Raw genomic sequence first — 27,842 nt, 5'->3', positions numbered from 1 at the left:
TCTCAATACATAAGACAACTACAACATTGTCAGAAATGTAACCTGTGATACCTGCTAGGTGCTCAGACGATGTGCTTGTGTGCTCACGTGATGGGATAAAATTAAGTCTCCCTTTTTTTTTTTAATAATAATAATCTACTTGAACCTGTTTATAGTATTTTTCTATTGTTTTTCGGTGTTTTACTATTCTCACACACATGAAGTTTGTAATTTACTGCTGATCATTCACGTACCATGTATCTGTGTAGCTCTGCTCCTCACCCACAGACACACACGTACTGCACCTGCTGTCCATCTGTCTGCTGCGGTGTCACAGCTTATACCATTAAGGTCTTAGAAGGAAGGACATCTTCTGTACTTTATATTCCACACTGTGACCTACGGGCACATGCATAAACCCCTCATTGACACACAAATCCATAATACAGACCCAATCCGGCAGACCAGTGATACACCAGTTACACCTCTTACATGTATGTGTCATAATATTTAGGCACAGTAGACTGTAGGTGAGTGAGGGCTCAGTGCCTCGCACAGTCTGTAATAATGTCTGCCTCCTCTACAAACAGGAGATGATAAATAACTTGTGAGCTGGTCTGAGTGAGGAAAGGTTGATTTTTATTTTGGCAACATTTTTTTTATTTTTTTTGATGTCATGGCTTGGTGCCAGAGGTTACGCACGGCCACAGGCAGGCTGTCTGAGACTAATCCTGTTACTGATCATCTGCTGCTGCTGTCAGGACGACAACTTCGCTCTGTGAACCTTCTGTATCACCTGATTACTCTGTGTGTCATCAGGGATGTTTTTGTGAGGAGCTATTTTGGTGACATTACGCTGCTGGCTCACCTGGAGCCTGATCAGGTGTTTAAAAAAAATAAAATAAAATGCACCTACTCATTTTGAATAATAATTTTTTCTTGTTTCGCTTCATCTCTGGCACCAACAGCAGAAAGACCGTGACAATGTGAGGAAGTCATGGAGCAACCTGTCACTCCCACTGGCTCCCATTCTCACTTTGCCCCCCAGCAAGCGCTCCACTTCTCCAGGCAAGAAGAACAGCAAAGTGACAGCGCCCTCTCCTGGCAGGTAGGAGAACACACCCATGATGGTTGATGATATGAAGGACAGATTAGGGTTATGGACTGGTGGGAGCAGGGTGGGTTAGGGTGTAACAACTTTCAAACTAGGTTTAATAAAAACAGATCAAACTGCTGCGTCTGTTGTTGCACACAGGCCTCCACAGAAGTCAGCAGGGCGCCCCCCGACCCCCAAGCTGCTCAAGTCTCCGGGGGCTGAGGACCCTGGAAATCTTCGTCCTTTCAGGGTCACACCTGAGAGCCCCCAACCCACCAGAGCCCCTGGAGAGGAGGAGGAGGAAGAAGAGCAGGTCCTCAGTCCTCCTCAGCCTCGACCTCAGCCGCTGGGTCAGAACAAGAGCAGCAGTGAGCTCACACCACCAGCAGCAGACAGCGGTCAGTTACCACGCCAAATCCTTTTCACACCCACATTATCGCTCAGTCTGGATAGTCTTTTATCAGTCCGTTTATAAGATAGATTAGTCAAAGTTTCATTATGATGCCCTCTAGAGAGCGTGAGCAGTCCTCCAGCGTACAAACCCTCAGCTGGCACCACAGATCCAGAGGAGGCGAGTCGCATCCTGGCTGAGAATCGTCGGCTGGCCCGTGAGCAGAGGGAGAGAGAAGAGGAGGAGCGCAAGCAACAGGAGGAGCAGCGGAGGTGAGTTGGCTGCGCTGTGTGCAAACCTTTGTGATCTAGAGTAGCATGCGAGGAGATGGATAACACTGAATACATCAGCAAGAAAAACAAAACAGGACAGGAGAGGTCAGGAGGCCACATAAGCGGCGCTCTGGCCCCAAAGCACCCTCTGAATCTGCACCTGTGACTGAAGGTGTGTATCTGCATTCTTCGCTCTGGCCCCAAAGCACCCTCTGAATCTGCACCTGTGACTGAAGGTGTGTATCTGCATTCTTGTCTGTGATGCATTTGTGTGTCTGTACAGATTGGCGCAGGAGGAGATGGCTCGCCGTAAGGCCGAGGAGCGAGCAAAGAGAGAGGAGGAGGCTCAGCGTCAGGCGGAGGAGATGAGAAGGAAGGAGGAGGAGGAGAGGAAGGCGGAGGAAGAGAGACTTCAGAAAGAGAGAGAGGAGGCAGAGAGACTCCAGAAACAGGTCAGAGAAAGTTTTGAAGCCGACCTTATAAAGTAGACGTCTGTTGATCTTACAATAAAATCAAACTCTGTGTGTGTGTGTGTGTGTGTGTGTGTGTGTGTGTTAGAGAGAGGAAGAGGAGTCTCGACAGAGAGAGGAGGCAGAGCGACTGAGGCAGGAGAGAGAGAAACATTTCCAGAAAGAGGAGGCTGAACGCCTGGAGAGGAAAAAGGTGACACATGTTCACACACACGTAGTGTTTCATGTTAGTCCTCTTGTGCAGTGCATATAACAGTTATGTTTCTTCCATCAGCGTCTGGAGGAGATCATGAAGAGAACACGACGCTCAGACACAGCAGAGAAGGTAAAGACTCACGGAAATGTCTGACTGACCAGAAAGAGTCTGTCGTTCATCACGTTCATTCTCTCTTTATTCTTTCCCATCTGTAGAAAGTTGTTCCCAACAGGAATGGAGACAATGCAGGTACCTTAATAAACCTTTTTCTATCATAATACATTCTTTTATTATGAAATGTAGCCACTTCAGTTGTTACCATGTCGCTGTTTCTGACTGCTGTGTTGGTATTATCTCGTCATCAGTGACCCCTGCTGCTCCGAGTCCATCCACAGTGACTGCATCACCAACACACAACAGCAACGGCCGCCAAGCCGACCCAAACACCACCGCACTGAGCCACCCTGACCAGAGGTAGAGTTTTAGATACATTCACAGAAAACATAATGTACTACAGGAGGCTAAAATTTAAATAAATCTCCTCTCCGTCGTCTTTCTCCAGGGAGAACGGGGAGTTTGAGGAGGTGATTGTACTGCCTTCACATTCCAGGTTGTCTCCTCCTGAGGGAGAGGAGGAGCAGCAGCAGGAGGAGGAGGAGAGAGTTTCTGTCTTAGCCTTCAGGGAGAACGGTCTCCTAAAGCCTCTGAGCGGAATAGAGGACATATCAGCCCAGCAGGGACCAGGTCAGAAAGCGTCCTCTCTCTGCTTCACCCCTCACTCTTTCATTTGTTATCATCTACTACATTTCCTCATCTTTATTCTCCTGATAAAGTTCCAGAGGAAGTTGGTTGTGGTGGTTAACTTTGGGCGTGATCATCTTACATAATGAGTGCTGATACACAGCATTTGGGAAAAATAGTGAGCAAGGGAGTTCAAGTATCCCGGGAACTTGTTCATGGGTGAGGGTAGAATGGAGTGTGAGATGGATCGGCGGTTTGGTGCGGCGTCTGCAGTGATGTGGGTGCTGTGCCGAACTGTCGTGGTTAAGAAGAAGCTGAGCTGGAAGGCGAAGCTTTCAATTTACTGGTCCATCTACGTCCCAACCCTCACCTATGGTCATGAGCTCTGAATAGTGACCAAAAGAATGAGGTTGTGGATACAAACAGCCAAGTTTCCTCCGTGGTGTGTCTGAGCTCAGCCTTAGAGATAGGGTGAGGAGCTCGGAGTGGAGCTGCTGCTCCTTCGCATCAAAAGGGGTCAGTTGAGGTGGTTCAGGCATCTGATCAGGATGCCTCCTGGGCGCCTCCTGTTAGAGGTCTTCGAGGCATGTTCCACTGATAAGAGGCCCCAGGGCAGACCCAGAACACGCTGGATGGATTATATATCTCATCTGGCCTGGGAACGCCTTGGGGTCCCCCAGGAGGAGCTGGAAAGTGTTGCTGGGGAGAGGGACATCTGGGGTGCTTTGCTTGGCATGCTGCCCCCGCGACCTGGCTTCAGATAAGCAGTTGAAAATGGATGGATGGATATAGCGTCTTGAATTTGGCCAGTGCAAACCCTTCAGTGCTAGGTGCCACAGCAGGCTAGTCGCAACACCATGTCTTAACTATGTAACAGCAGCAACAGAAAGTTTACCGATCCGGCCCAAGCAGTTCAGTCCCCCCGGTCCCCGCTGCTGCAGCCACTGACTGAGGGTCTGTCTCCAGAGCTGGTTTGTAGCAGTGAGGAGTGAAGCACTCCTATAAGTTGGGGTTAACTTTAGCTACACAAACATAAACTTGATGCTGCAGCTGTGAGCTTTTTGCTCGTCTCGTCTCGCCTTATCTTTGAAGCAGAGACTTTCTGTATCTTTTTTTAAAGAGGTGGGTTATTTACCTGACCTTGGCCTTCATAGCACTGACAGTTTTCTTTGTTGCCCCTTGTTTGTAGATGTTGCCTGACATCCTGTTAGGCCGAGATGCTTCCACACCCAGAGAGACAGGAAGTGAGACGGCCAGAGAGAGGTAACACAGCGCTGTTGGACTGAATCAAAGGAAGGACTCGCAGCATCACAGCCCGACCCTTCCTGAGGTTTACTTTCTCACCCTCCCACAACAGAAGAGCACCGCAGCCATTTCCCAAAGATGGTGTCTCCAAAGATCTCCCTAAAACACCTCCAGAGAGACTTTCCCTTCAACACACTCTCTGGGGGACAGATTGTCTTCTCTGTCTCTGACCACACTCGGTCACAGTGTTCTGTGCGCGGCCCCGACGACCCCTGATTCTGACGTGAATGTCCTGAAATCACAGAATTGACTCCTTAAACGTGTGTGTGTGTGCGTGAGTGAATGAGAGACTAATAATAATGTAAACTGAGATCAGCTGTAAAGTCTTCAGCCGTGATACTTGAAGAGATTTTTTTTTGTTGCTGTAGAACACACTGTAATCAGACTGACGAAATCAGCGGTGTAACTGGAACTCGCACAACAGGCTCCGAATTACAAGGTTTCATTAACGCGCTAACTGGAACCTCCTAATTCTCACGTTTCAGCGTTACAGAAGAGACGGGATGTAGGAACGATGTCAGTGCATGAAGTTGTATTAAAACTGCAGGAAAGTGTCATGTAATATATTTTTGCTGTGTCTACAGTGTTTAAGACTAGAGGGTATTTTTGGGGGGCGAGGCCGGGGGCATTGGAGTATCATGGAGTTTAAGTTAAATAATGACAAAATGAAAATACTGTTCTCAGCTGAGAATTAGGGTGTAAACTACTGATTATTCTTTGTTTAGTTTTATTTAATTGCTGTACAGATGAAATGTGATTCTTTGTTTCGTCCTGTCTTTGTTTAAATTGAGAAAAGAAAAACGTGCTTCAACGTTAACTGCCCTTTATTTTCATTTGTTAACCCCGTCAGTGCTGCCTCCTGTCGCACCCAGCCGGTGTGTGAGGACTCCACTGTAGCTTAGGAGGTTGATTTGTTTTGGCCAGGTAAAAAAAAGATTAAAATAATTTGCTGATGTTGATTCTGAAATAATCTGATTGGTTTGATCTTTCTGATGAAGGACTTAAGAAGAAATGCTGCTAATTTTGACGTTCCTTTGCCTTACCAGACACACTGTAGGAAGAATGACTCGTCTTTGTCATTGAAATGAAGTTTTGCATTCCCAGCATGAGCTGTGAGGTTCTGGCCACATGCCACAACTCTCCAGTTGCTTCTTGATTTATGTTAAAAGTATGACAGCTCATGATGAAGTGTGAGTCATCATACGAGAGGTATAATGTCAAACAACTGGTCCTTTGTGCAGATTTTCATTAATGAAAGACAAAAGAGGGGAATTAAAGGGTACGTGCAGTATTTTTCAACCCTGTTTTCTCATGTTTTTTTGTCTATGTGACTAATGGAGACAATTTTTGAAATTGGTCAGTATTGAGCGAGAGCAAACAGGCTGCAATGAAATGTTATCCCTGAAAAACCTGAGCAAAATGGCTTGGTTTCCTTCAATAACCTGGGAAGAAGGCAATGAGCAATGTAAGAAGAAATGAACCTAAGAAACTAACAAGAAATTGTAAAAGGAGAAAATTTAAAACAAGAAAATTAATAAATAAAAAAGGGAAATTACCTCGGAAAAGGGTTTAAAAATTATGATAATTATGTAACATAATTTTGAATATATAATAATTCTAAATAATGTTTTCCCCTAGCTTTTTAAAAATAAAATTAAAAACTAGAATTTTTCATTCTAAAAAAAATTAAAAACTAAAAAAATAGTTAATAAAAAAACAAACAAACAAGGGCATAACCTTGAAATAGAGCTTTAAAATTATGATAATTATGTAAGTTAATTATGCAAGTTTACCCCTAGCTTTTTAAAAATAATTCTCTAAATCTCTTTTTTTGCAATTTGTGTAACATTTCTTACCAAGTTGCCATGTTTTTGAAAGAAATTGTATCAATCAGCTCAGGGTTAAAATACTTGTGAAAGGCGTCTGAAAGCAGCACAAGAAAAGTGATGTTGCTCCAGGTTTCAAAGGGTTAATGCACAGTTGTGCACTGTCAATTTACGTCCTCTAAAAGTGCTGGGTTTTGCCACTGACAGGCTCAGATTGTTATTCTAAGTGTCTGACTGCATTACTGGAAAGGATCCCTACAGAGATAGACCTTTTTGTCAAAGAGTATGATCCTTTTTGTTGAACTAGAAACAACCCTGAAACTGTTTTTGCCAAACCCACCAGACTCCATTTAATTAAACAGTAATTTTATCACAGTAAAACACACTTCATTCAAAGGTGAACAAAACAAATAATACCCACAAAAACTATCTTGACTCGTCTTCCCACTGTTCCAACGATCACCAACTTTTTTTGGTTAAAATGAACCCGAAATTCACAAAGTTACATGTGAAATATGCTGGCTCTAAACACGCTAAAATTACTGTTTTTTTAAATGGAGTTTGGTGGGTTTGCTGATAAAGATTTCAGGGCTGTTTCTGGTTAAACTAAGTCTATCTCTGTAGGGATCCTTTCCATATTGTTGTCATAAGCTTAAAATAACAATCTGAGCCTGTCAGTGACAAAAACAAGCATTTTTAGAGGATGTAAATTGACGGTGCACAATTGCCCCGAGGCGTCACCGCTATCTCTCTCAAGACTGGACCAGTTTCAAAAATTATTCTTCCATTAGTCGCTTAGACACAAAAACATGGAAATATGAGGCCCTGATTGAAAAATACTGAAGTCACCCTTTAAGGTAAATAACTGGAACCCAACCGTTGCCCTCTGTTATATTCACTTTCATCTTTTAGCTGCTCTTTTAGCATTTGATTCTCAAACCTTTGCACTTCCTCTTTGTTCACATCCTGCAGTACCACCAAAATGGAAGGAGACGTACCCATGTCTTTGTTATGTAGTGCTGGTTTCTGCCAGCAGTACTTAACATGCTGTAACTTATCTTGAAGATAAACTGCTTGTAAATGACATTATACATACATATCCTATAAATAATGTTTAAAAGTCGATATATTTTACTAAGACTGACCACGAGACTAACGACTAACGAGCCCTGTACTTCACAGGAGGGTCTGTGGGGTGACATCTCTGAACCACTGTAAAACTGAAATCACTGTACGACTGTTGCAGCTGTACCGTTTGGCAAGTAAATAAAACTTTTTGAATTGATTACCTATTTACTGATGTGGTAATGTAATGATTGTGTCCTTTTTGATCAAAAGTACAGAATAATGGTGGAGAAATTAAAGAATTAATGCACACTAAAAAAAATGTAATACGTTTATTTTAGCATAAACCAAAACCATGACCAACAAACAGCAGAATATACAAAAAAAATGTAAAATTCCAACTGTATATTAAAGTGTTGTTCAAACACTTTTTACATTGAGAGAAAATGGACAGTTTTACCAAAAGAATTAAAGAAAATATTTACATTTAATGAGAATAGTGGTAGAAATCAGCATCATGTAAGTCCAGAGAGAAAATTCGTTTATGTACATGTTTTGTAATTTTTTCAAGTGTGTGTGACTCTGTTCAACTAAATCCGTGAGAGCTGGATGGAGCAGTGAGTGACAACCCCGCCCACATTTCAGAGTCCTGTTTGTGGTGGAAACGCTAGGGTCCAAAGGTACCATACCGAAAGTGTTTGGTGGAAACGGGGCTTCAGTAAATCAGAAGTGCTTTTACACGTTAACAATCTGTAGTATTTCACAAGAATTGATGGTGAGTTCAGACCGTGCACACGATGCCACAATTTTGGCCTGTGGTGTGCTAACATCCAGTAATGTCCACTCCAGTAACAAACCCAGTGGCAGGGAAAAGTCATTCAGCATGACTTTGCGTCACTGGATCTCAGAGAATCAAACCAGTTTCACCAGTAGAATGTCTTGGTGAGGAAGCCGGCGGCAGCGTTGAGCCAGCTCCCGCTGGAATCCTCCTTAGCTGTGGTGCGGGAAATTGCTCGGTCGACCTCCCTCTCTGGGCTCTCCTCTTCCTCTGGGAGGTAGTCGGGTATAGCAGAGTTCTGCTGCACTTCCACTCCAGACGGGTTCAGAGGGATTAAAACCTGAGTGAAGTGGTTTGAGGGGAGAGAAGCTGAGAGTTAAGTGTGAACACACACCTGTGATTCTTGTTTCTTGAGGGACTGAACAGTACACGACCAAGTCTTCTTTGTCAAAACGTGCTCTCAGGCCACCACTCACCTCTTCTCCTGTCTCATTCTTCACCACCTGCTGGGCTGACAACACCTTAGTGGCAGCGATGGCTGATGCCAGACTCTGCAAATCAAAGAAACACAAGGGAAGGAGGTGACACCAGAGGTCAGATGTAGGGTTTTCTCACATTACTGCACCAGTAGCTGCAGGGATATAAACTAATACTTTACACATGGTGACAGTATAAGTTTGTCTTTGTGTGTTACCTCAGTGGACAGGTCTGAACGGATGCGGACGGTGCATCTTTTGGAAGCCATCTGGAAGGTGAAGCTGATGACTCCTCTGACCTTCAGAAGAGCCTCCTCACACAGGCCTCGCTGGTCCTTGAGAAGAGAGGGAGACTGTGTTAGTTACCATGCTGGCAATGATAATAATCAACACTGTCATGCATATAAGTGTGTGTGATCCGACTCACAGTGCTGTCCAGGCCCTGGATGTGCAGAGTGACAGACTTGGCCTTCTTGTTGGAGGAGTTGATAAAGAACTGGGATTTCTTCCTCCTCTGCCTCTCAGGTGTGCGTGGCACAGGATTAGCAGGCGCACTCAGAATGTCAAACACCTCCCGGGCCAAAGCTGTGATGTCGACAGACAAGCCGTCCCTGTGTGAAGAAATATGATACTTAATGTAACCTGGTTCCACTTCTATCACTGCCCACTTCTCTGCGCGTAGATCTAGTGCACAAGTGAGAACAAGAAAATACTCTACAGGCAGTTAAAAATACATAAAAATCTCCTCACCTCTCAATTAGATTCTCCAAGCTGACCATCATACCCAGTTCATTCTTCATGGTGGGGATGTTGGGGGACAACTCAGCCAAGTAGCGCAGGGTCTGAGGGCAAAGGAAGACATCAGAGGGATTAAATATGCACTGCATTTATAAAAACAGGAACCTGCAGCTACCCAGCATGTTGAAATGTACCTGACACTTTTTCAATATCATGATCATTTGTCAATGTCATGTGCAATACTACTTTTCACTGTTATATCACTCTCAATATAATAATAATAATAATGTTGATTATCAGGCACAATCAGCTTCCTTTAATGTGTATTGAGCAGGAGGGCAGTACAACCACGAACAGTCTCTATCACCCACCTGAAGAGTCGCAAGTAGCACCTCTGGGTTCTGGTGGTCCAGGAAGAGGACCAACCCGGGGAGACAGCCCTGATCCTGGACTATCACCGCTCGGTTCTGCGGCTCAGAGGCCAGGTCCCGCAGCTGGCTCACCACCGACAGTGCATCCATCATCTTTGATAACTTTACTAGACCTGAAAGCGAGAGAAGTGACGTTATTTAATTGTGTATGTGGCCTGATTTAAGATGAACGTTAAAGTAATGGTGGACAAAATCGCTGCTGCGGTGAACGTTAAACTTAATTAAGTAAATTCTGATAAGCAATAGTTATTTAGAAGTTAACCAGATGATTTTAGGCTAGGAAACTCGAGGTAGTAAAGCTGACGTTAGTTTATAAACGCTTAATAAAAGTTCTCCTGTCAAGCAGCAGCGCTAACGTTAGGCTAGCTAAAGATGCTAACGTTAGCTGCTTTTAAAACGTGAAGAAGTCGACCAACGTAAGCAAACGCCATTTTAATTTGTTTCGTTGCGCCGTTTACATACGAATTAAAATGATACCTACACATATCGATAATATAAACTTCCTGAAAGTGCGATAAATATGATGAAATTAACTATTTGCGGTGTTCTTACCCAACAGAGGAAGCAGCTCGTGCACAAAAATACAAATTTGGTGAACACATTTCGGGAGACGCTATTGGTCGAGCAGCCGTTGCGACGCTGCATGGTCGCGCCCTCCTATTGGTTCCTCGTACTACTTCTGTTTTTGCAGCCAATCAGAGGAGGCGTTGCTGCTGCGGCTTTATTTGACTTCACAGATCCGCTGCCTGGACTCGTGAGCTCAGAGGGAAGCTGCAAGTTCTTCGTGTTTATCTGCAGTTATAGTTTATAATATTTGTTGTTAAGGAGATATCGGACAAATGTAGCTACTCACGCACGCTTTGACGAGGAAAGTCCACGGTGAGTACGCACTACTGTTTATCCCGTGTGTTTCCTGGTTTACTTTCGATGAGCCATGCAGCTTTACAGAGGGACATACTGCGGTACCTGTGCGGGCTAGTGTTACCTGCACCGTCCTGAACAGAAGGTTACTGTTGTAGGGTTGTTAGAAAATCACCTCATGATCCACCGAGAGCGACCTCACAGCCGAGTCAGCATCTAACGGTACAGAGGCAACTGTCTCCCTGAGCATCAGTTTGTGATGTTAGGTGGCGCTTGGACAGTTGCATCAATACTGGACTACAGTCAGGGGAGCACAGAATTTAAGTTTGAAATAGGCCATCCAAATAGGTTTTATAACCTCAGTTTGGCACCTCCAGCTCTGAAAATGCCCCAGTAAAACCATAGTGGGTGTTTTCTGTGCTTGCAACTGTCTAATTTCTTAGTTAACAGGGTGTAGGGCCGGTTATAAGATTTGTCTCTAAACTAAAATCATCACCAGCTGGAATATTTAGACCTGTTTAAGTTAATACATTCAGCTGTTGATTAAAATGTACATTTTTGGTTGGATTACTTATAAAGTTACTGACATTTAAAGGAGCAGTGTGTAGGATAAACAGGGATTTAGTGACATCTAGTGGTGAGGATTGCACATTGCGATCAGCTCAACATTTCCTGGTTAAGCAGGATTTATACTTGTGCATCAGCTCTATGCGGAGCCTACACTGTTGCCGTTGTGAGCATTTATACTTGTGCGGTGGTGTGTCTGTGTCACTCTGCAGTTACACCTCCAAAACACTAGTCTGCGGTGGAGGTTTCTGTGAAGTGCTGTAAAGTTTAGTTGATTCAAAACACACATTAAACACATTAAACACGGCTAAATAACGATAATTTCAAACACAAGTACACAAATCAGCTTCACTATAACTCGCGACATTCACAGACAAAATACTTGTCATTATCTGGACACATTTTCCCGACAAATACAACATGCTAATGTTATTAGCACAAGCCTATGGCATTTTACATTGTATAAATTAGCCTAGCAGCTAGCGAACATCTCTACTCATATGAAGCCAGAGACAACAGCAACGTTTAATAGAGGTGTAATGTTACAAAATTGAGCTCCATTACAACTCACAAGGTTCACTGACAAAACAACTGTCTTATACTAAACACGTTTCCCAAACAAGTACAACATGCTAACATTATTAGCACAAGCCTATGGCATTTTACATTGTATAAATTAGCCTAGCGACAAGCGGAAATTTCCTCATATGAAGCCAGGATAAATCACACACAAGACTTAAAATGCTATTTTGGTGGAGGCTTCATTGTCTTCACAATTTATTGTTTCTTATCTGTGAAATTAAAGTAAATAAAAGCTTTGTTTCCACTGAGGGAAATGGTTTCAGCTAAATAGACATGGTCTGCATGGTCAGGTTAAGGCGTAGGGTACAGCGTAGGCTCTGTAAGCTCAATTCTTTTTTTCTTTCTTTCTTTCTTTCTTTCTTTCTTTCTTTCTTCAATTTCTACGTACAACATCTTCTTGATGTGTAGGAGAAAATGTCCATAGGGAGAAAAAAAGCAATTCTTTGACATACAGGAAGTCAGACTAAAGCTCTGGAGTGATGTGGTCAGCTTTCTTGGTTTCAGTTAGGACTCCAGCAGCAGAGCTCTGAGTCAGCTGCAGCTGTCTCATCCACATTTCAGGGAGACCTGTAAAATCTCCACTGCTGTAGTCAAGCTTACTGTAGATAAATGCTGAGATAAATATGATCTTAATTCTTATAGTAGTTTAAAGTTTTTGTAACTCTCCTAATGTGGATGATGTTAGACTTTCTGACTGACTTTCAATTCTTGTGTGTTATAGCTGAAGTGTTGTGTGTTTTGTTTCATTTCAGGTGTGAAGTATGTGACTTAGTGGCATCCATTGTGTGTTGGCCTCTCACCAAGTCTGTCAGCAGAAATTGGAGCTCTGCAGTCATCAGCCGGTGCATGAAAAAGTCCTTCCAATGTCTTTAATAGAGGATATTCTAGATGTGCTGCGCGTCGTCCTGGAGTACTTTGGGGTGCCTCCGGACATGGTGAGCACACAGACACACTTCTGTTTTGTGATCCAGGGATTTCAAGGGGCTTACTAGTTGTGTTTATGGGTGCCAAGAAAAATCACCAGTAGTGTTACTTCCTCCCTGAAAGTTAACTGACTGAGTGAGTTTGTAAGGATGGACATTTTCTTGTCTTGCCTGCAGCTGGTTCCAGTGTGGGACAGTCAGCTGTGCGGTCAGTATCGCAGCATTGTGCGGATGATTGGGACCAACCTCCCACTGACACCTTCACCACGAATCCACTTTCAGGTACTGTGCTGCTTGTCTTATTTGAAATTATATGTCAGTCTTTTCCTGGTCAAGTTCATTGCAGCTAAACTCGTCCAAAATGCAGCAGCAAGAGTTTTAACGAGGTCAAAAAAAGGAGCACATTACCCCCGTTCTTGCCTCCCTACACTGGCTGCCTGTGAGCTACAGAATATATTTTAAGATTTAAACGGGCCCCTCTTACATCATAGAGCTCCTCTCACCATATTACACTGTGAGAGAGCTGAGATCGTCTGACCAAAGACTTCTGTTTGTCCCGAGATCCAGGACTAATGCGGAATTTATATCTCTGTGTTGAATCAATGCCTTAGCTACAGCGTAGGCTCTGCGTTGACGTCATACCCTCTTTCTTCTGCAGGATCATGTTCACATTTTGATCGAATTTAAGCCACCTAACTTCTGTGATCTGCTTTTATTTTTGTCATGTTTCCCAGTGTTTAATCCCTCCTTGTCAATGTTTGTTCTCAGATCCCCCTTCTCACCCATCGGCCCCAGGGTTATGTGGACGTCACCGCGGAGACGCCGTCCATCCCCTCGTTCGCTGATGTCATGTGGGTGTTCGAGGATGAAGGGGAGAGCTTTGCTAAGACCAGGTAAGGACACAAATGGACATAACAGACACAGCAATGTTTTTTATAGTTCAAGTTTACACAGAACAAAACCATATGAACTGTTCATCAGATAAAATATTTTTTCCTCATATCAACAAATAGTGCATAGTCCACTTCATATAAGTCAAAGATTACATGTCTGAGTTAGGGATGTCAACAGTTGACCGCCATTGGTTGACCACAGAGAATATTTTTGACCAGTTACGCATGTTGGTTTTTAAGTTAATTTTGCTGTTCAGAGTTTACTGCACTGTGCATCTCCTGGGTCTGGTGGGAGCAACGTTAACTATGTTATCACTGTTAGCTGTGTTAGCACTGTTAGCAGTGTCATCAAGGCTAGTGGTGCTAACATTGCCTACAGCGCTGAAGAGGTTTTGCAACTCAAAATGAAGCTACTTTAACCTCATTTAAGTATTTTAACACTGTTAGCAGGGTCATCAAGGCAAAAGGTGCTAACTTTGTCAACAGTGCTAAAGGGGGTTTGTGACTCAAAATGAAGCTACTTTAACCTCCTTTAAGCATCGTTAACTATTTGAACTCTGTTAGCTCTGTTAGCACCGTTAGCAGTGTCATCAAGGCTAGTGGTGCTAACATAGTCAACAGTGCTAAACGTGTTTTGCGACTCAAAATGAAGCCACTTGCTCTCCGGGGCTAGCTGGGGGGAGAACGGAGGCTGTTCCCTTCATGTCCCACCACCAGGACAGCAGTAATCAGCGAATTACTAAGCTAGCTTCCACCCAACCAGGATGGTGCACATTGCAGAGTGGCCAAGGAAGTAGTGAAGGGTGGTCACTGGAAACGCAACTAGCCAGCTGGTTGTCAGCTAAGCTATCAGAAAATAAAATAAAAGGCAAAACATGTACATTACAAAACATTAAAATTCCGCTACCTCTAAATTGATAGCGCTTTAAAATGTGGAGTTAAAACTCAGTGTGTTAAAGGAAAGGCCTCTTGTATATAACTCATTTAGCTTTTTTCCCCCCCTTAACAATTAACCAGTTAGTTGCTGGTTTATGAGTGTCAGCCGATCAAAATTAACCATAACTGACAACCCTATTATGAGTCCTAGCAACAGTACATAAGAACATATTGTAACACATATTGTGTTTGTACTTTTCTCAAGCAAAAGGGCCTTGTTTTCTGTAGGCAGGTGTAAAAAGTAGTTCATACTGCCAGGTAAATATATCTGTTGTCTTCCTGGCACAGTGTAAACTGGTAACCTATGTGTAGGCAGTCTGTCTGTGCCGGAGAACGCTGACCCCTGTAAATGAAAGCACTGAACTGGATTACAGAGAATAACTGCAATTTATTACTGTACACTAAATAATTGGATCATGAAGTAAAAAGGGTGAAACATTCAGAATGTTTGAATAACCTGAATAACATTCAGAATGTTTCACCCAAAAGGTGGTTAACTGCCTTAGGCCCTGATCACAGAGAAAGAGTTTTGCAGGTTGCACCTTTTTACTGTTGCCAGGCAACTATGGACTTACTACTTTATTCTAACCTTCCTGTGTCATCAATCTATCATTTATTTCTTTTAGTTTTTTCACAGTAATTAGTATCTAGTTCCCAAAATGTTGAGGCAGAGGGAACTTGCTGTAGCTCTGGTTGAGGGTGAGAGGCTGTCAATAAATAGTTTGTTGGGCACAGGGAAACAGAGATCTGTGTGGGTACATGAGACCCTAAAAAAGAGGGTGGATCATGGGGAGTACCTCCAGTTGGTCCAGGAGCTTCTCCTCCATGATGGACGTTTCCAGTTTGACAACCTGCTGTCTATCGTCAGGCCGTATAGCTCTGGGTAACCAGCAACCACTACCGCGAGTTTCTCCTCCATAGTTTACCAACTGTAAACTTGTTGTCGTGACTACCACGTTAGGCCTGTCTCTCAAATCATCTGATTGGACGATGGGAAGAATGATGACAAAAAAAGAGATGACATGGGGCATTTTTTTGCTTTGACTTGGAGTTTTTTTCAACTGGAGGAGTTCAGAGCGCTCTGGCAAAAATGCCAGGCGCCTAGAGCGCAGAAACGCGAAGCACGTCGCAACACAAAAACTTCATTTTGATTAAAAACAACAGCTGCTACAACACTTTAAGTGTGATCAGGGCCTTAATCACTCCCACTTAATTCATCTTGGAAGTGCATATCTGCATGGATTTGTGTTTTACAGCTTTGAAAACACACACGTATGGATGGTTTGGTTAGGGCGGGGCAATATTGAATATTCAAACTTAATCAGTTTTTTTAAAAATATTTTCAAAAATGTGTCTTACTTTTTATTCTGCTGTGTAAGTATGAGTTTAAAACTGATGTATGATCTCCATAGGAACCATTTACCTCCAAAGAAGCAAAGTACTGTAAACCAGAATGTGGTGAGATACCCAGGACCGGCCCAGCCGAGTAAAGCCCAGAGAGGAGGCGGACCTGTGAGGCAGACAGCTGATCCAGAGGCTCTGAGGAAGATCACAGCGCTGGAGAGCGAGCTGCTCAAACTACGAGCTCAGATAGCCATGATCGTTACTGCAGCTCCAGGCTCAGGTACCTCAAGTGCTCCATGAAGTTACTTCTTCTCACAGATATGTTCAGCACTGCGGTTTATGATTAACCTTTGGTGCTCTTTCAATGTGTTGTCAGGTCTGACCGAGCCCCAGAATACCATAGGCACGCCTTTGATGTCTCCTCCCCCTCCGCCAGCTCTCACCTCCACACCTCGCTGTGCTGCTCCTCCCCCACCGCCGCCTCCACCTCCTCCTCCTCTTCCTCTTCCTTCCTGCCCAGCCGCCTCCTCTGACTCTGTTTTAGAGCTGATCCGCCAGCGCAGGAGGAACGAGAAAAACCTTGACAAGCCGCAGGACTCCAAAGTTAAAGGGATGCCGTCCATGCTGGATGTTCTCAAGGACTTAAATCAAGTTAAACTGCGCTCAGTGGAGAGGTAGGCACGAAGATTGAAGTTTTGTACCAACGTTAATATCCTTAGATGTGATAGTTTACATCTTAATGCTGAAGAATCCTCTCCTCATTCTCATTTGGGTTAGGGTTAGTGATAACTTATTCAACAAACAAGGCATCCTCCTTTTTTTGTCTTCGTAGATCACCTGGGGGGACACCGGTCAGAAAGAGACGCAGTAAGGGAGGTACAGCATTGCTCAGTGACCCAGCAGCTCTAATCGCAGAAGCGTTGAAGAGAAAGTTCGCTCAGCATCGCCACAACAACTCCTCTGATAAGGAGAACTCGCTTGAGCTCTCGCCGTTTGGCAGTCCAGAAACACCCAAGGTTTGTTTCTCATAAGCCGTTTTCACATATGAACTCCGGACAATATCTGGAGAATCAACACATTAACTCTAACACTTGATCTAACGTTACGAAATTTTGTTATATCTTGATGTTGTGGTTGTATTGTTGTTTCTATTGTTATTGCTGAAGCTGATGTGTCTAACTAACTCTGCTGCAGCAAAGTAGCTATTAGATAAATAAAAACAGACACCCCAGCTCTCACAAACCTCTGATCTTCTAATCTGATGCTTCTGTTCCAGGTCCCTCTCCACATGAGACGCAGTCAGGGTCGCCTCCACCTCTGATCCTGTCGATCTGACCCCGAAATGTCAAACTCAGACGCCCCATCAGCCAATAACAGCTCCCACAGATGTGCCTCACAGACAGATTACTACTGCAGCTACTGATTTACATTTCATTTTTTATTTTTGTTTGTCTGTTATTCTGTTGTTCTTGTAGGAGTGTTTGTCTCACAATGAACAATGTTTCTTTGTTGGGAGGCTTGAATGTACGTTTGTTACTCAGTTCGCTGTGAACGAAGGTTTGGGTACGGTTGTTTTGTACAGTTTCCAGTGTTATTCATACAGTAATGATACCTTGAGGTGAAATAATGTGTTTAAGTAGTGTAGCTACCTGCTTTAACGTCTCTAACGTCACTTTGTGAGGCCTTATAATTCTTACCTCAACCAAGTGAAACGAGTAACAGCGGGTACTGAGATTCACACAGCTCTGTCCTATGCAACTGCTGTTTCAGCTTCTTTTATTGTATTAAAGTGTTAAAGTGCACTGATCAATATTTTGTTGTTGTTGTTCCTTCTCTGTAATGTTTCAGTGTGTTTGTCCAAATCCACTTTTTGTCTATAGTTGTAACTGTCACAGCAACGAGACACTGAATTGATTTTTAAAATGCACCAACACATCCAGAGTCGTGCACGAGATGTCATTTCACATTGATGCTTTGTTCGAGTAGCTACAGCAGATCACATTAATAAATTGTACTTCAGCAACTCAGTACTGCTACAGTTGCATGGGTGTCATATTCATCGAATTAGGAGTTGACAGCTGTGCCCTGTCGCCTAAGAAACGAGTGGAAAACTGGATCTAATGCACCATTAGCCATCAGCCAAAAACGATTTCAAGATGAGGGAACCAGAGGCGCTAAAATGCTAACTGGATTGTGGGCTTTAGGGCTCATTCGTGCACCACCATATCCTTTAATTCAACATTTTGTTTGATAATTACGGAAGCGTATTGAATTCACTTGACAAATTAAAAAAAATCTGTTTTATTGAGTAAATTTTTTATTTTTCTGTTTTTCGTGGTAATTTTTTCTGGTTTTCTGAGTATTTTTTTCTGAGTTAAGAGAGCAATAGAACAGCAGACGCTTTCATTCCTTTCTTGAGAGCTCGATATAATGGAAGCAAACATGACCCGCTTGTTTAGTTTAATCCAGTTTTACTTTGTTTTGGGTTATGTGTCCAACTGATTCTGGAGAAACACTGCAATGTCCAGCAGATCTGAATGGGTTTTTTGTCTGAACAGCCGGTAAGTCTTAAGGTGCCTGCGTAAAGTTGACAAACTAATGATAACACCATCTATATGACTTAAAGACAAAACTAATGATAACACCATCTATATGACTTAAAGACAAGAGTATCTCCCAGTGTCTCGAACCCAAAACAAAGTAAAATTGGATTAAACTAAACAAGCAGGTCATGTTTGCTTCCATTATATCGAGCTCTCAAGAAAGGAATGTAAGCGTCTGTTGTTCTATTGCTCTCTTAACTCAGAAAAAATTACCCTGAAAAACAAAAAAAATACCACCAGAAACAGAAACAAAATTACCACGAAAAACAGAAAAAATTACACCGACAAACAGAAAAACAGAAATAATTACTCAATAAAACAGATTTTTTTTTTAATTTGTCAAGTGAATGCAATACGCTTACGCAGATAATAAACATTTAGTGCTTTTTTGTTAAATGACACATTTATAGCACTCGCCACTAGGTGGCAGAGTAAGTTATCTGTGGCACATCATTGCAAGCCTATATTGTAGAGGAAGACTAGTGTGAGCACATGGTCTGTCATGGAGGTAGATGTGACCAGCTTGTTCATGCTGTGTGTTCCAATACCAATACTAGCATACTATTTAGTACACCAGAAAAATACTTAGTATGTCTCGGTACGTAGTATGTCAAATGCAGTTTGCCAAAAATGTAGTATGCAAGCCAGCATGTTTTTCTGGCTATTCTGACCCACAATCCTCTGCGCACTGGACGATACATCGTCGCATTGACTGCGCCGCAGACAGATGACCGCTCACTGACAGCTGATTGACATCTGCCAGAAGTCGCAATCACAGAATGACAGGCATACAAGTAAGTGATGACTTGTTGAATAGTAATGTAATATCCAAATTCGCCGTTATATAACCACAGGTGAACTTAAGTAATGAAGCCAACAGTCAGTGTGGGTCAAAATGCCATAACAGGCTTTATTAAATCAGCGATATCATGAAAGCAATTAAAAGTTAGAGCATCTTGCCACAGGGGGTGTGCCACACCAATCTGTAGGCGGGTGCACTTGTAGTACACTATCTGTGGATATTACCAAAACTACACACAAAATAAAACACTTCCAACAGAAAAACACCCAACCTTCTACCAGTGACACACCAAACCTTAATTTATATCACCACACCTAGGGTGAACTCCCTTTGCACCAGCTGCGCCCGTGACTGGAGCCCAACACTAACTGCAGTGCACATAAAACCATATGTTAATAAAAGAAATTTACTAAAATACGGATAAAACAATTTACAATGACTAACATAAAATAGGATGTAAAATAAATGGCAATCAGCACTTTGCCTGTGAATTGAACACAACACACGTTAATCTTTGTCCAACCACAGGCAAACATTGTTTAATATTAAAAGACACTCGTACCTTTCCTCTGCCACTTCCTCTGGACTGTTAGGACCCCACTTCCTCTGGACTGTTGGGACCCTTTACAAAAAAGAAACCATGACTTGTTGGTAGACCCAGGCCTAACAGTTGATGTTAAAAAAAGTGGGCTGGATAAAAAAATGTGTGTGTACATATATGTATTAATAATGATGATGCAATGATTAATAATTTTGTTTAAATTTGGCACAAATGTTCACTTTGACGTAGCAATGAACTGATTAAATTTTGGTGGTCAAAGGTCAAGGTCACTGTGACCTTGCATCTGTCTCATTCTTGTGAACGTGACATCTCAAGAACGCCTAAAAAGAAATTTATTCAAATGTGGCACAGACATACACTTGGACTGAAGAATAAACTGATCGGAATTTGGTGGTCAAAGGTCAAAGGTCAAGGTCGCATGACCTTACAAAACATGTTTTTTGGCCTTAACTCAAGAATTCTCAAGCAAATTATGACGAATCTTCACACAAATGTGAACTGTAGGAGAAACTTGACTGGTGGGTGGATGCACACAACCACTGGGCAGTATTTCTACTTTATAGTGCTTTGTGTTTCTATCGTCTTAATGCCTTTATAATATAATGAAAGCACATTGAATTGCCTTCTCGTTAAAAGCTGATACACCGATCAGCCAAAACATTAAAACCACTGGTGGGTGAAGTAAATAACATTGATCACTTTGTTACAGTGCAATGTTCTTCTGAGGAACCTTGGGTCCTGCCAATTATGTAGATGCCACTTGATACTCTACACCCCCTCATGGCAACTCCACTCCCTGATGGAGGTGCTCTCCCCATGCAGGACAATGCACCATGTCACACCACAAAACTACTCAGGAGCGACCTGGGAGACGTAACTACGAGCTCAAGGCATCGACCTGGCCTCCAAATTCCCAAGATTCCAATCCGATCGAACTCCATTGGGCATGCCGGTACCTTACCTCTCAACCTACAGGACTCAAAGGATACGTCGACAAGGCCTTGGTGCCAGAAACCACAGGACACCCACAGAGGTCCAGGCCTCAACAGGTCAGAGGCCCCACTGTAGATCGGACTTGACTCTGACCTATCGAGACCTGGACAAAGGACCTCTGGGGCACCAGGTTGTCCCAGAGATGCTTGATCAGATTGGAATCTGGGGAATTCTAAAGCTAAGTCAATACCTTGAGCACTTTGTCACGTTCCTTAGTTCCTTTGTGTTGCTTGTCTGACCTGTAAGGGCCTTGTCTATTACCAGAAGCTGCCCACTGTAAGGCATCCTGGCTATAAACATAACTTGCATTACAATAATACACAAAAATGTATTATTTAAGACCATATATTTAAAAAAACTTTGACTGTGCACTCACCTATTAATTCAGGGACAGAATTTCCTGTTCATAGAGCTGGCCCCACTTTGCTGTGGCCCAGCCAAAAAGAATTGACTAATCATAATTCATGGTCCTTGTACATCCTAAACAAAAAAAGGGTAATCAAACTTTATTTTTATGATGAATGCTACATACTGTCTTGAGTGAACGCAGAAGTGCAGTTTGTAAATGTAAGTTGGCTAAGACAGTATCAGGTGGTGGGTGAAATTAAAGGCAAAGAGACATCTTATTATCTTTATCATATTTATTAAGTGCCACAAACAACAGAATTTGAACTGACATTCCTTCATGGGCTGGGCGATATGGACAAAAATAATACTGTATTTTCAGGCAGAATGGCGATACACAGTGTATGTCCCTGTATTTTCTGCGAAGTAGGCTACTGCTGCATGTGTTTCTCCACAGCAGGGCAGGTAAAAGAAGTTTACTGTAAGGGCCTTGTCTATTACCAGAAGTATGTATGTATGCTGAAGATGTACTGAGAGCTGAACACAGACACTTAAGACAGACAATGCCTGTCTTGGCTGAATCCGAAATTATGTATCTGAAGATTTCCCATTTATTGGAGGGAATGGGTAGAGAAGGGTATGGTCACATTAGGGGATCTAAGTCCCGTTGTTCCGAAATCATCATGATGCCCTGTGGTTAAGGTCTGGTTAGGTTTAGGCACAAAAACCACTTGGTTAGGGTCAGGAAAAGATCATGGTGTGGGTTAAAATGAAAAAGAAAGTGACAAACACATAAGCCGTGAGCCTGCTTCGCCTCAAGCCTTTCCCAGCTGACCCAGAGCCGGTTGCGGCGCACCATCAAGGCAGAAATACGCCCGCCAGGAGCCGTTCAGCACCGTGGACCGTCGGACTAATGGGATGTCGGACCAATGGGCTGTCGGACCAATGGGCTGTCGGACCAATGACATGGACCCTATTATAATGGCTGCTTAAAATCCTTTGAGGATTTGGTGCAACAATTTAATATTCCCCGATCTCAGTTTTTTTAGGTAGCTGCAACTCCGGCATGTTGATCCAGAGCCTAAGTGATGGATCCATATCAGTACTGAAGAGGGCATGAGAGAGAGATCTAAATTCAATGATGAAGACTGGGACAGAATTTTTTAGAATGTTAAAACAGTGTCAAGGGATGCACGGGTACGCCTCATCCGATTTAAAATTATACATCACTTCTATTGGACTCCCTCTAGATTGTTTAGATTAGGATTATTAGCTACATCAAACTGCTGGCGATGTAAATCTGAGGAAGGACTTCATACTTTATGGTCCTGCGACAAAGTTCAACAATTCTGGGCCAGGATACATGCCAACCTCTGTGAGATTGCAGAGAAGACAATCCCATTTAGCCCTAGATTATTTGTTTTGGGCGATCAATCAGTTTTAATCGGAGGCGATAACCATATTAAAAGTTGTGTACAAACTAGTATTATGATAGGTAGACAAATTCTTATCAGGGGTTGGAAGACAGGGGGTGCCCTCGATGCAAGATTGGACAGCAAAAAATGGCAAAAGTTGCAGCGTTTGAAAAAATGTCATACAAACTTCTTGGTAGACTGGACCTGTACAGTGGAGAGTGGGGTAAATACTTAAACTTCTTAAGGGGTTCCTGAAACATGTAATATATTGGGGAGATGCAAGTTCCGCAATAATTTTTCTTGTGCAATAACCTTATTTTACCTTTACTGTATATATTCTCTTTATTATTTATTTTAATGTCACTGTATCTGTGTATATTTGATTTAGGTTACTGTAAATAATCTTGTTACTTATATTTTCACTTCGAACTGCCCTATACGATATATCTTTCTACTCTTGTAAGGAGCACCTGTAGCGCCAACAATTTCCCTCCTGGGATCAATAAAGTATTTCTGATTCTGATTCTGATTATATGTATGTGTAATGCGAAAGGTACTTTATATATGGTGTTAAACAGTATAAATACCTTGGTATCTGGCTGCGTGACAATCTTAATTTTAAGCACCATACTGAAATTTTGTCTGCCAAATTGAGGACAATACTTGGCTTTCTGTAAAGAAATAAGAGCTGTTTTCCTTTTGTACACAGGAAAAGAATTGTAGAATCTGTATTTTTGTCTGTTTTGGATTATGGTGATGTTGTATACTGAAAAGCTGCTGTCTCTACACTGAAATCACTTGATGTTGTCTGCCATTCAGCTCTAAGGTTCATTACAGGTGATCCTTACAGCATAATTGACTCCACTTTTATAGCATAATTTCTCACTGCGGTCAGTTAAACTGCAGGTGTGCTGTGTTTACATGGCAACTCGCGCGAGAATCGAGAATGTTCAGAGACGTTCTTGTTCTTGCGAGTTGCAGGCTAACTGACCACAGTGAGAAATTATGCTATAAAAGTGAAGTAAATTACGTCTTTTCAAGTCAATTTTGCATGCCGCAGCTTCGGGGCACATGGATTACGACGGACGAGCCGTTCTGACATTTTTGAAATGCATTAGCGGAGTTTTATTACATTTTCAAAATGATTTTGGATGTGGGTTCCATGCACTTCAAGTGTATGGAAAAATCCGGCTAGCTGTTATCCTCCGATACCCCAAACAAGTTTTGTGGATTAAAAAACTACACTGGACTTCTTGTTGGCATGAGGGTCAGTAAGTACTGTCTGTATTTTCATTCTAAAGTGGTCATTTCCTTTAAGTGCCTTATTTTGGATCTTGTTTTAATTGAGTGTAAATGTTTTTAACTATACATCTACACCTTAGCATGTTTATCACGCTGTATTTCTACTTTTAGAGCACACTTATTGCTCGTGTTGTTGGTTGTTTTAATTTTTCATTTTTGTTTTAATTGATATGCATGATTGTTCTTTGTTTGCCTATTAATTGTTTTAACGTCTTTGTTCATTGAAAATGAAGGTCTCCCTCAATTGATTTCCCAAGTCTTAAATAAAGGTTTGAATGAATGAATAAGGTATTTAAGTTATGTACATATTTGTTTCCTTAGTAAGCTATGAACCATGCCTCTCTCATTTATTTTACTAATTGTATATGCATATGTGTCTGTATGTATATAGGTAGATATGTATCTTATGTGTATGTAGGTATATGTGTATGTAGGTGTGTAGGTGTATATGTACATTTAATTTATTTATTTATTTTGTCTGATCACTCATGGTGTGGAGCTGTGCAGAGAGTGTGAGAGAGGAGAGATGAACACTGGTGTGTGTCATGTGGCGCAACTTGGCCCTATATCTGTGTAAATGGAGTTGTCTTCATCTATACCTTGCTTGGAAATATAAATAATAATACTTGAATAATATTGTAAACAATCGATATACCGCCCAGCCCTAATTCCTTCAACATGTAAATACAATCATCACCTGCAAAACACTGAAAGAACCATATGCAAACAGGTCCTAATAAACATCTTATAAGCATTTATATTTAGATACCAATAATAAAGCTTATAAAAAAGCTACTTAATAATACTGATATTTAAAATGTAATATCTAATACATTTTTGAGGTTCTATTGTAAACACCACATCTACCTCGGGTGTTATGAAAACGAAAGAGAAAGATGATCGACTCAGAACACCTGAAGTATAAATGCAGTAAGCACAGAACAATATTTGCCTCAAATTAAAAAAAAAATTGGTTGTCAGTGTCAAATTCATATGTTCTCAGTGACTCGTGGTTCACTGTTCACAGGTCTCATAGCAGCTCTTGGGTGTGGATGAATACAGAGACCTGGATACAGCATAGGCAGCGGGACCGCTTCATTTCTACTGAAGCTGCTCAGTTGGACATGAAGCCAAAAACATTCAAATGCCATATATAAAATGACCCAGGTGATCAGTGTTCTGTGCTACCACATCATTTAGCCCACAGAGCAGGCACACTAGAGACATCCGCCAGCCAAGCTGGCTACTTCCGCTATAGTGCTTTGTTTTAAATGGGGTAAAATGATTAATCTTGTGGCACTCATTTTGGTTCAATACCATTTTGCGGGGATCGTGATGCTCAAAAAATGTATTCACTAATTTACAGACATCTCTTTCTCAGTGTAAGTCTGTTGGAAGAAATATTTTGGGCCCAATGGCATCACATGAATGAAGTTGTAATTTCAGTGTTTAGCTCAAGACCCCGAGAAGAGCGCTGGGCTTTGACGCCAATTTTCATACTGGCTTAACCCATTTAATCCCACTGGTAACAAAAGTGACTGCAAATAGAGTTTTCGGTTATAGGGCTCAGAAAATGTTACCAAATGATGTATCAATGCATTTCCAGCAAGTACTGAAATAATAAAGGGTCTTAATGAAATATGTGCAGTGTCACATGTTAATTTTGTTCAGTGTGGCCACAGTTAGTGAACATGTTGATGGTAACAATAATGACCAGAGGGATAACAGTGCATTTAAATGTACATGTACTTCACACATACTACCTAACCTTCAACTCTTCTTTTTTTTAGGTTCACTATGGGTGACATTTTGGATATGTGATATGATATCTTAGTGATGGCCCAGACAATGCATACAACTTTACAGTTGTCCATCAAAATCAAAAAGATGCTGTCTTCAGTGATTTTGATAGCGACTGATTAGATGTTTTAATAACTGAGCTGGGATATGGAAGTATTTTGATGAGATTATGTTAATTTGGTCAATAAATGGTAGATACAACACATTATCCCACCAGTCACAATTGTGACTGACCATAAAACACACTTTTTCACCTACTTTTCCATGGAAATTTCAAGAAATATTGATTGACTGTGTCAAAGGTTTATCAGTGACAGATAATTTGGATAGTTTTATGTCTGGGAAATTTTTGGGATTAAATGGGTCAAGTTTAAGAGACATTCACATTAAGTTCTACAATGAAAATTCGTCAGTAAATACTGGCAGTTGCCAACAAGTGACGAAACAGGACTACAGAATGTCATCACCGCAAACAGCTTTACAGTCTTGTGGTGAAGACGTGAAATCATATGACCATAGTGTAGTTCGTGTATAGCCTTATGTGAGCTTTTTACTTCTGGCAATTGCATTTACGCTCCAAAAGATTATCTCTCTGAACAAAACTTTAAAGTGTCATAAATGTTTGTTCACCTCAGAGCTTATCTTCTGCAATAATCCAGAATTGAATGTTTAAATACTGTAGGCGTTTTGACGAGGGAACCAGGGCGATGCTAACTTTACTGTTGGCCTTCAACTGAACATCATCCCTGCAGCACTCTTTCAAGGATGGCTTGCAGTTTCATCCGGACGGTTGAGATGTCTCTAGGGTATCTGCATCATCCTCCTCCTGGGAGATGGCACTGTGAGAAAAACAAAAGAAGAGCACCTTTCAAAACCTAGGTTACAAAGTGCTTCACAAGAGGAAAGAGGGTCAGAAGAACAAAGTATGAGAACAACAACAACATTAAAATGAGAAAAAAACAATTAGCAAACAAAAGCACATGATTTGAGATAAAAACACTTGAAGAACGGTCTCCAGCTGTGACTTAAAACCCTCAAGAGAGTTTGCTGACCATGTAATAGCATCTTGGCTTAAGATGAATTGGTAGTTGTACATCGGTTCTATGCAGAGCCTATGCCATTGTGAGCATTTATACTTGTGCGTTGGTGTATCACATTAAACACGGCTTAATAGTTACAATTTCAAACATGAGTACACAAATTAGCTTCCCAGACAAAACACTTGTCTCTATCTCGACACATTTTCCCACAAATAAAACATGCTAATGTTATTAGCACAAGCCTATGGCATTTATATTGTATAAATTAGCCTGGCAGCTAGCAAATTTTCCTCTACTCATATGATGCCAGGAACAATAGCAACATTTAATAGGTAACGTAAGGTAACAACTACACCTACAAAACAACTGTCTTGTATTAAACACGTTTTCCGCACAAAGAAAACATGCTAACATTATTAGCATTATTACATTTTACATTGCATTAATTAGCCTAGCAACTAGCAGAGATTTCCTCTGCTCATGTGAAGCCAGGATAAATCACACACAAGACTTAAAATATCATTTTGTTGGGCTTTGTTGTCGTCACAAGTTAATGTTTTTTATCTGTAAAATTAAAGTAAATAAAAGCTTTGTTTCCACTGAGGGAAATGGTTTCACAAAAATAGACAGGAGGTCTGCGTCGATGCGATATGCGGTTACATTTCTGGGAAGGCGCGCATCAGGCTACAGCATAGGCTATGGCGTAGGCTCTGCAGACACAGTGTCGATTTAATGCAGAGGTATGAATCCTGGGTTAGGTAGGAATAAAGAGCATCACAGTAGTCTAAGCAGGATGACACAAAAGCATAGATAACTGTTTCTAACTGCGAAAAGGATAACAGATAGTGGACGTTTTTTTTGCAGTATTTCTCAGGTGAAAGTAGCAGGACTGAATCACCTTGTTGCCGTGTTTATCGAATTTCAGCTGATAGTCACCACTCACTCACTCTCTCACACACACACACACTCAGTTTCTCGTGGCATTATGATCTTTTGAAGAGGACAATATATTCATTCATTCATTCATCTTCTAACCGCTTCATCCTCTTGAGGGTCGCGGGGGGGCTGGAGCCTATCCCAGCTGACATCGGGCGAGAGGCAGGGTACACC

General features: G+C 41.9%; 3 protein-coding genes across 8 annotated transcripts in view; 2 read left to right on the top strand and 1 right to left on the bottom strand.

Moving 5' to 3' along the window:
• Nucleotides 1–7,569, top strand: part of map7b (microtubule-associated protein 7b) — a 33,788-nt gene extending 26,219 nt beyond the window's left edge. For 2 of the 5 annotated variants that reach the window (XM_050059107.1, XM_050059109.1), the window contains 10 exons: nt 948–1,087; nt 1,235–1,473; nt 1,588–1,738; nt 2,022–2,190; nt 2,297–2,401; nt 2,483–2,533; nt 2,620–2,653; nt 2,770–2,878; nt 2,967–3,148; nt 4,335–7,567. In XM_050059107.1, coding sequence (XP_049915064.1) covers nt 948–1,087; nt 1,235–1,473; nt 1,588–1,738; nt 2,022–2,190; nt 2,297–2,401; nt 2,483–2,533; nt 2,620–2,653; nt 2,770–2,878; nt 2,967–3,148; nt 4,335–4,345 — 1,191 coding nt within the window. In that variant the 3' untranslated portion in view covers nt 4,346–7,567. Of the gene's footprint in view, nt 1–947; nt 1,088–1,234; nt 1,474–1,587; nt 1,739–2,021; nt 2,191–2,296; nt 2,402–2,482; nt 2,534–2,619; nt 2,654–2,769; nt 2,879–2,966; nt 3,149–4,334 lie in introns of all 5 variants that reach the window. The other 3 variants (XM_050059105.1, XM_050059106.1, XM_050059108.1) reach the window with 3 other exon arrangements.
• An 89-nt stretch (nt 7,570–7,658) lies between these two features.
• Nucleotides 7,659–10,370, bottom strand: armc1l (armadillo repeat containing 1, like). 2 transcript variants are annotated; one of them, XM_050059113.1, is made up of 7 exons: nt 10,317–10,370; nt 9,705–9,877; nt 9,346–9,437; nt 9,023–9,206; nt 8,814–8,930; nt 8,596–8,670; nt 7,659–8,459 (listed from the first exon to the last, which is right to left on the bottom strand). In XM_050059113.1, exons 2-7 carry the CDS (start codon nt 9,855–9,857, stop codon nt 8,265–8,267), a joined length of 816 nt encoding a protein of 271 aa, XP_049915070.1. In that variant the 5' UTR covers nt 9,858–9,877; nt 10,317–10,370; the 3' UTR covers nt 7,659–8,264. The 2 variants fall into 2 exon arrangements, with proteins under 2 accessions (XP_049915070.1, XP_049915069.1); XM_050059112.1 differs by having other exon boundaries at nt 10,246–10,328.
• A 124-nt stretch (nt 10,371–10,494) lies between these two features.
• mtfr2 (mitochondrial fission regulator 2) lies at nt 10,495–17,676 on the top strand. Its single transcript, XM_050059110.1, has 8 exons — nt 10,495–10,643; nt 12,527–12,709; nt 12,875–12,979; nt 13,466–13,590; nt 15,939–16,150; nt 16,247–16,544; nt 16,703–16,886; nt 17,147–17,676. The coding sequence occupies exons 2-8, from the start codon at nt 12,638–12,640 to the stop codon at nt 17,189–17,191; spliced, it is 1,041 nt and encodes a 346-aa protein (XP_049915067.1). The 5' UTR covers nt 10,495–10,643; nt 12,527–12,637; the 3' UTR covers nt 17,192–17,676.
• Nucleotides 17,677–27,842: the final 10,166 nt, after the last annotated feature.

This window comes from Epinephelus moara, chromosome 12 (assembly GCF_006386435.1).
Source record: "Epinephelus moara isolate mb chromosome 12, YSFRI_EMoa_1.0, whole genome shotgun sequence".
Classification (NCBI taxonomy): Eukaryota; Metazoa; Chordata; class Actinopteri; order Perciformes; family Serranidae; genus Epinephelus; species Epinephelus moara.
This window is presented reverse-complemented; position numbering and strand designations above follow the sequence as displayed.

Coding starts and splice junctions, on each gene's coding strand:
- armc1l (XM_050059112.1), bottom strand. Junction 8,931..9,022: donor TCCAGGGCCTGGACAGCACT/GTGAGTCGGATC, acceptor TCTCTTCTCAAG/GACCAGCGAGGCCTGTGTGA. Junction 8,460..8,595: donor AGAATGAGACAGGAGAAGAG/GTGAGTGGTGGC, acceptor CACTTCACTCAG/GTTTTAATCCCTCTGAACCC.
- mtfr2 (XM_050059110.1), top strand. CDS start 12,638: ATGTCTTTAATAGAGGATATTCTAGATGTGCTGCGCGTCGTCCTGGAG. Junction 13,591..15,938: donor GAGAGCTTTGCTAAGACCAG/GTAAGGACACAA, acceptor TGATCTCCATAG/GAACCATTTACCTCCAAAGA. Junction 16,545..16,702: donor AAACTGCGCTCAGTGGAGAG/GTAGGCACGAAG, acceptor TTGTCTTCGTAG/ATCACCTGGGGGGACACCGG.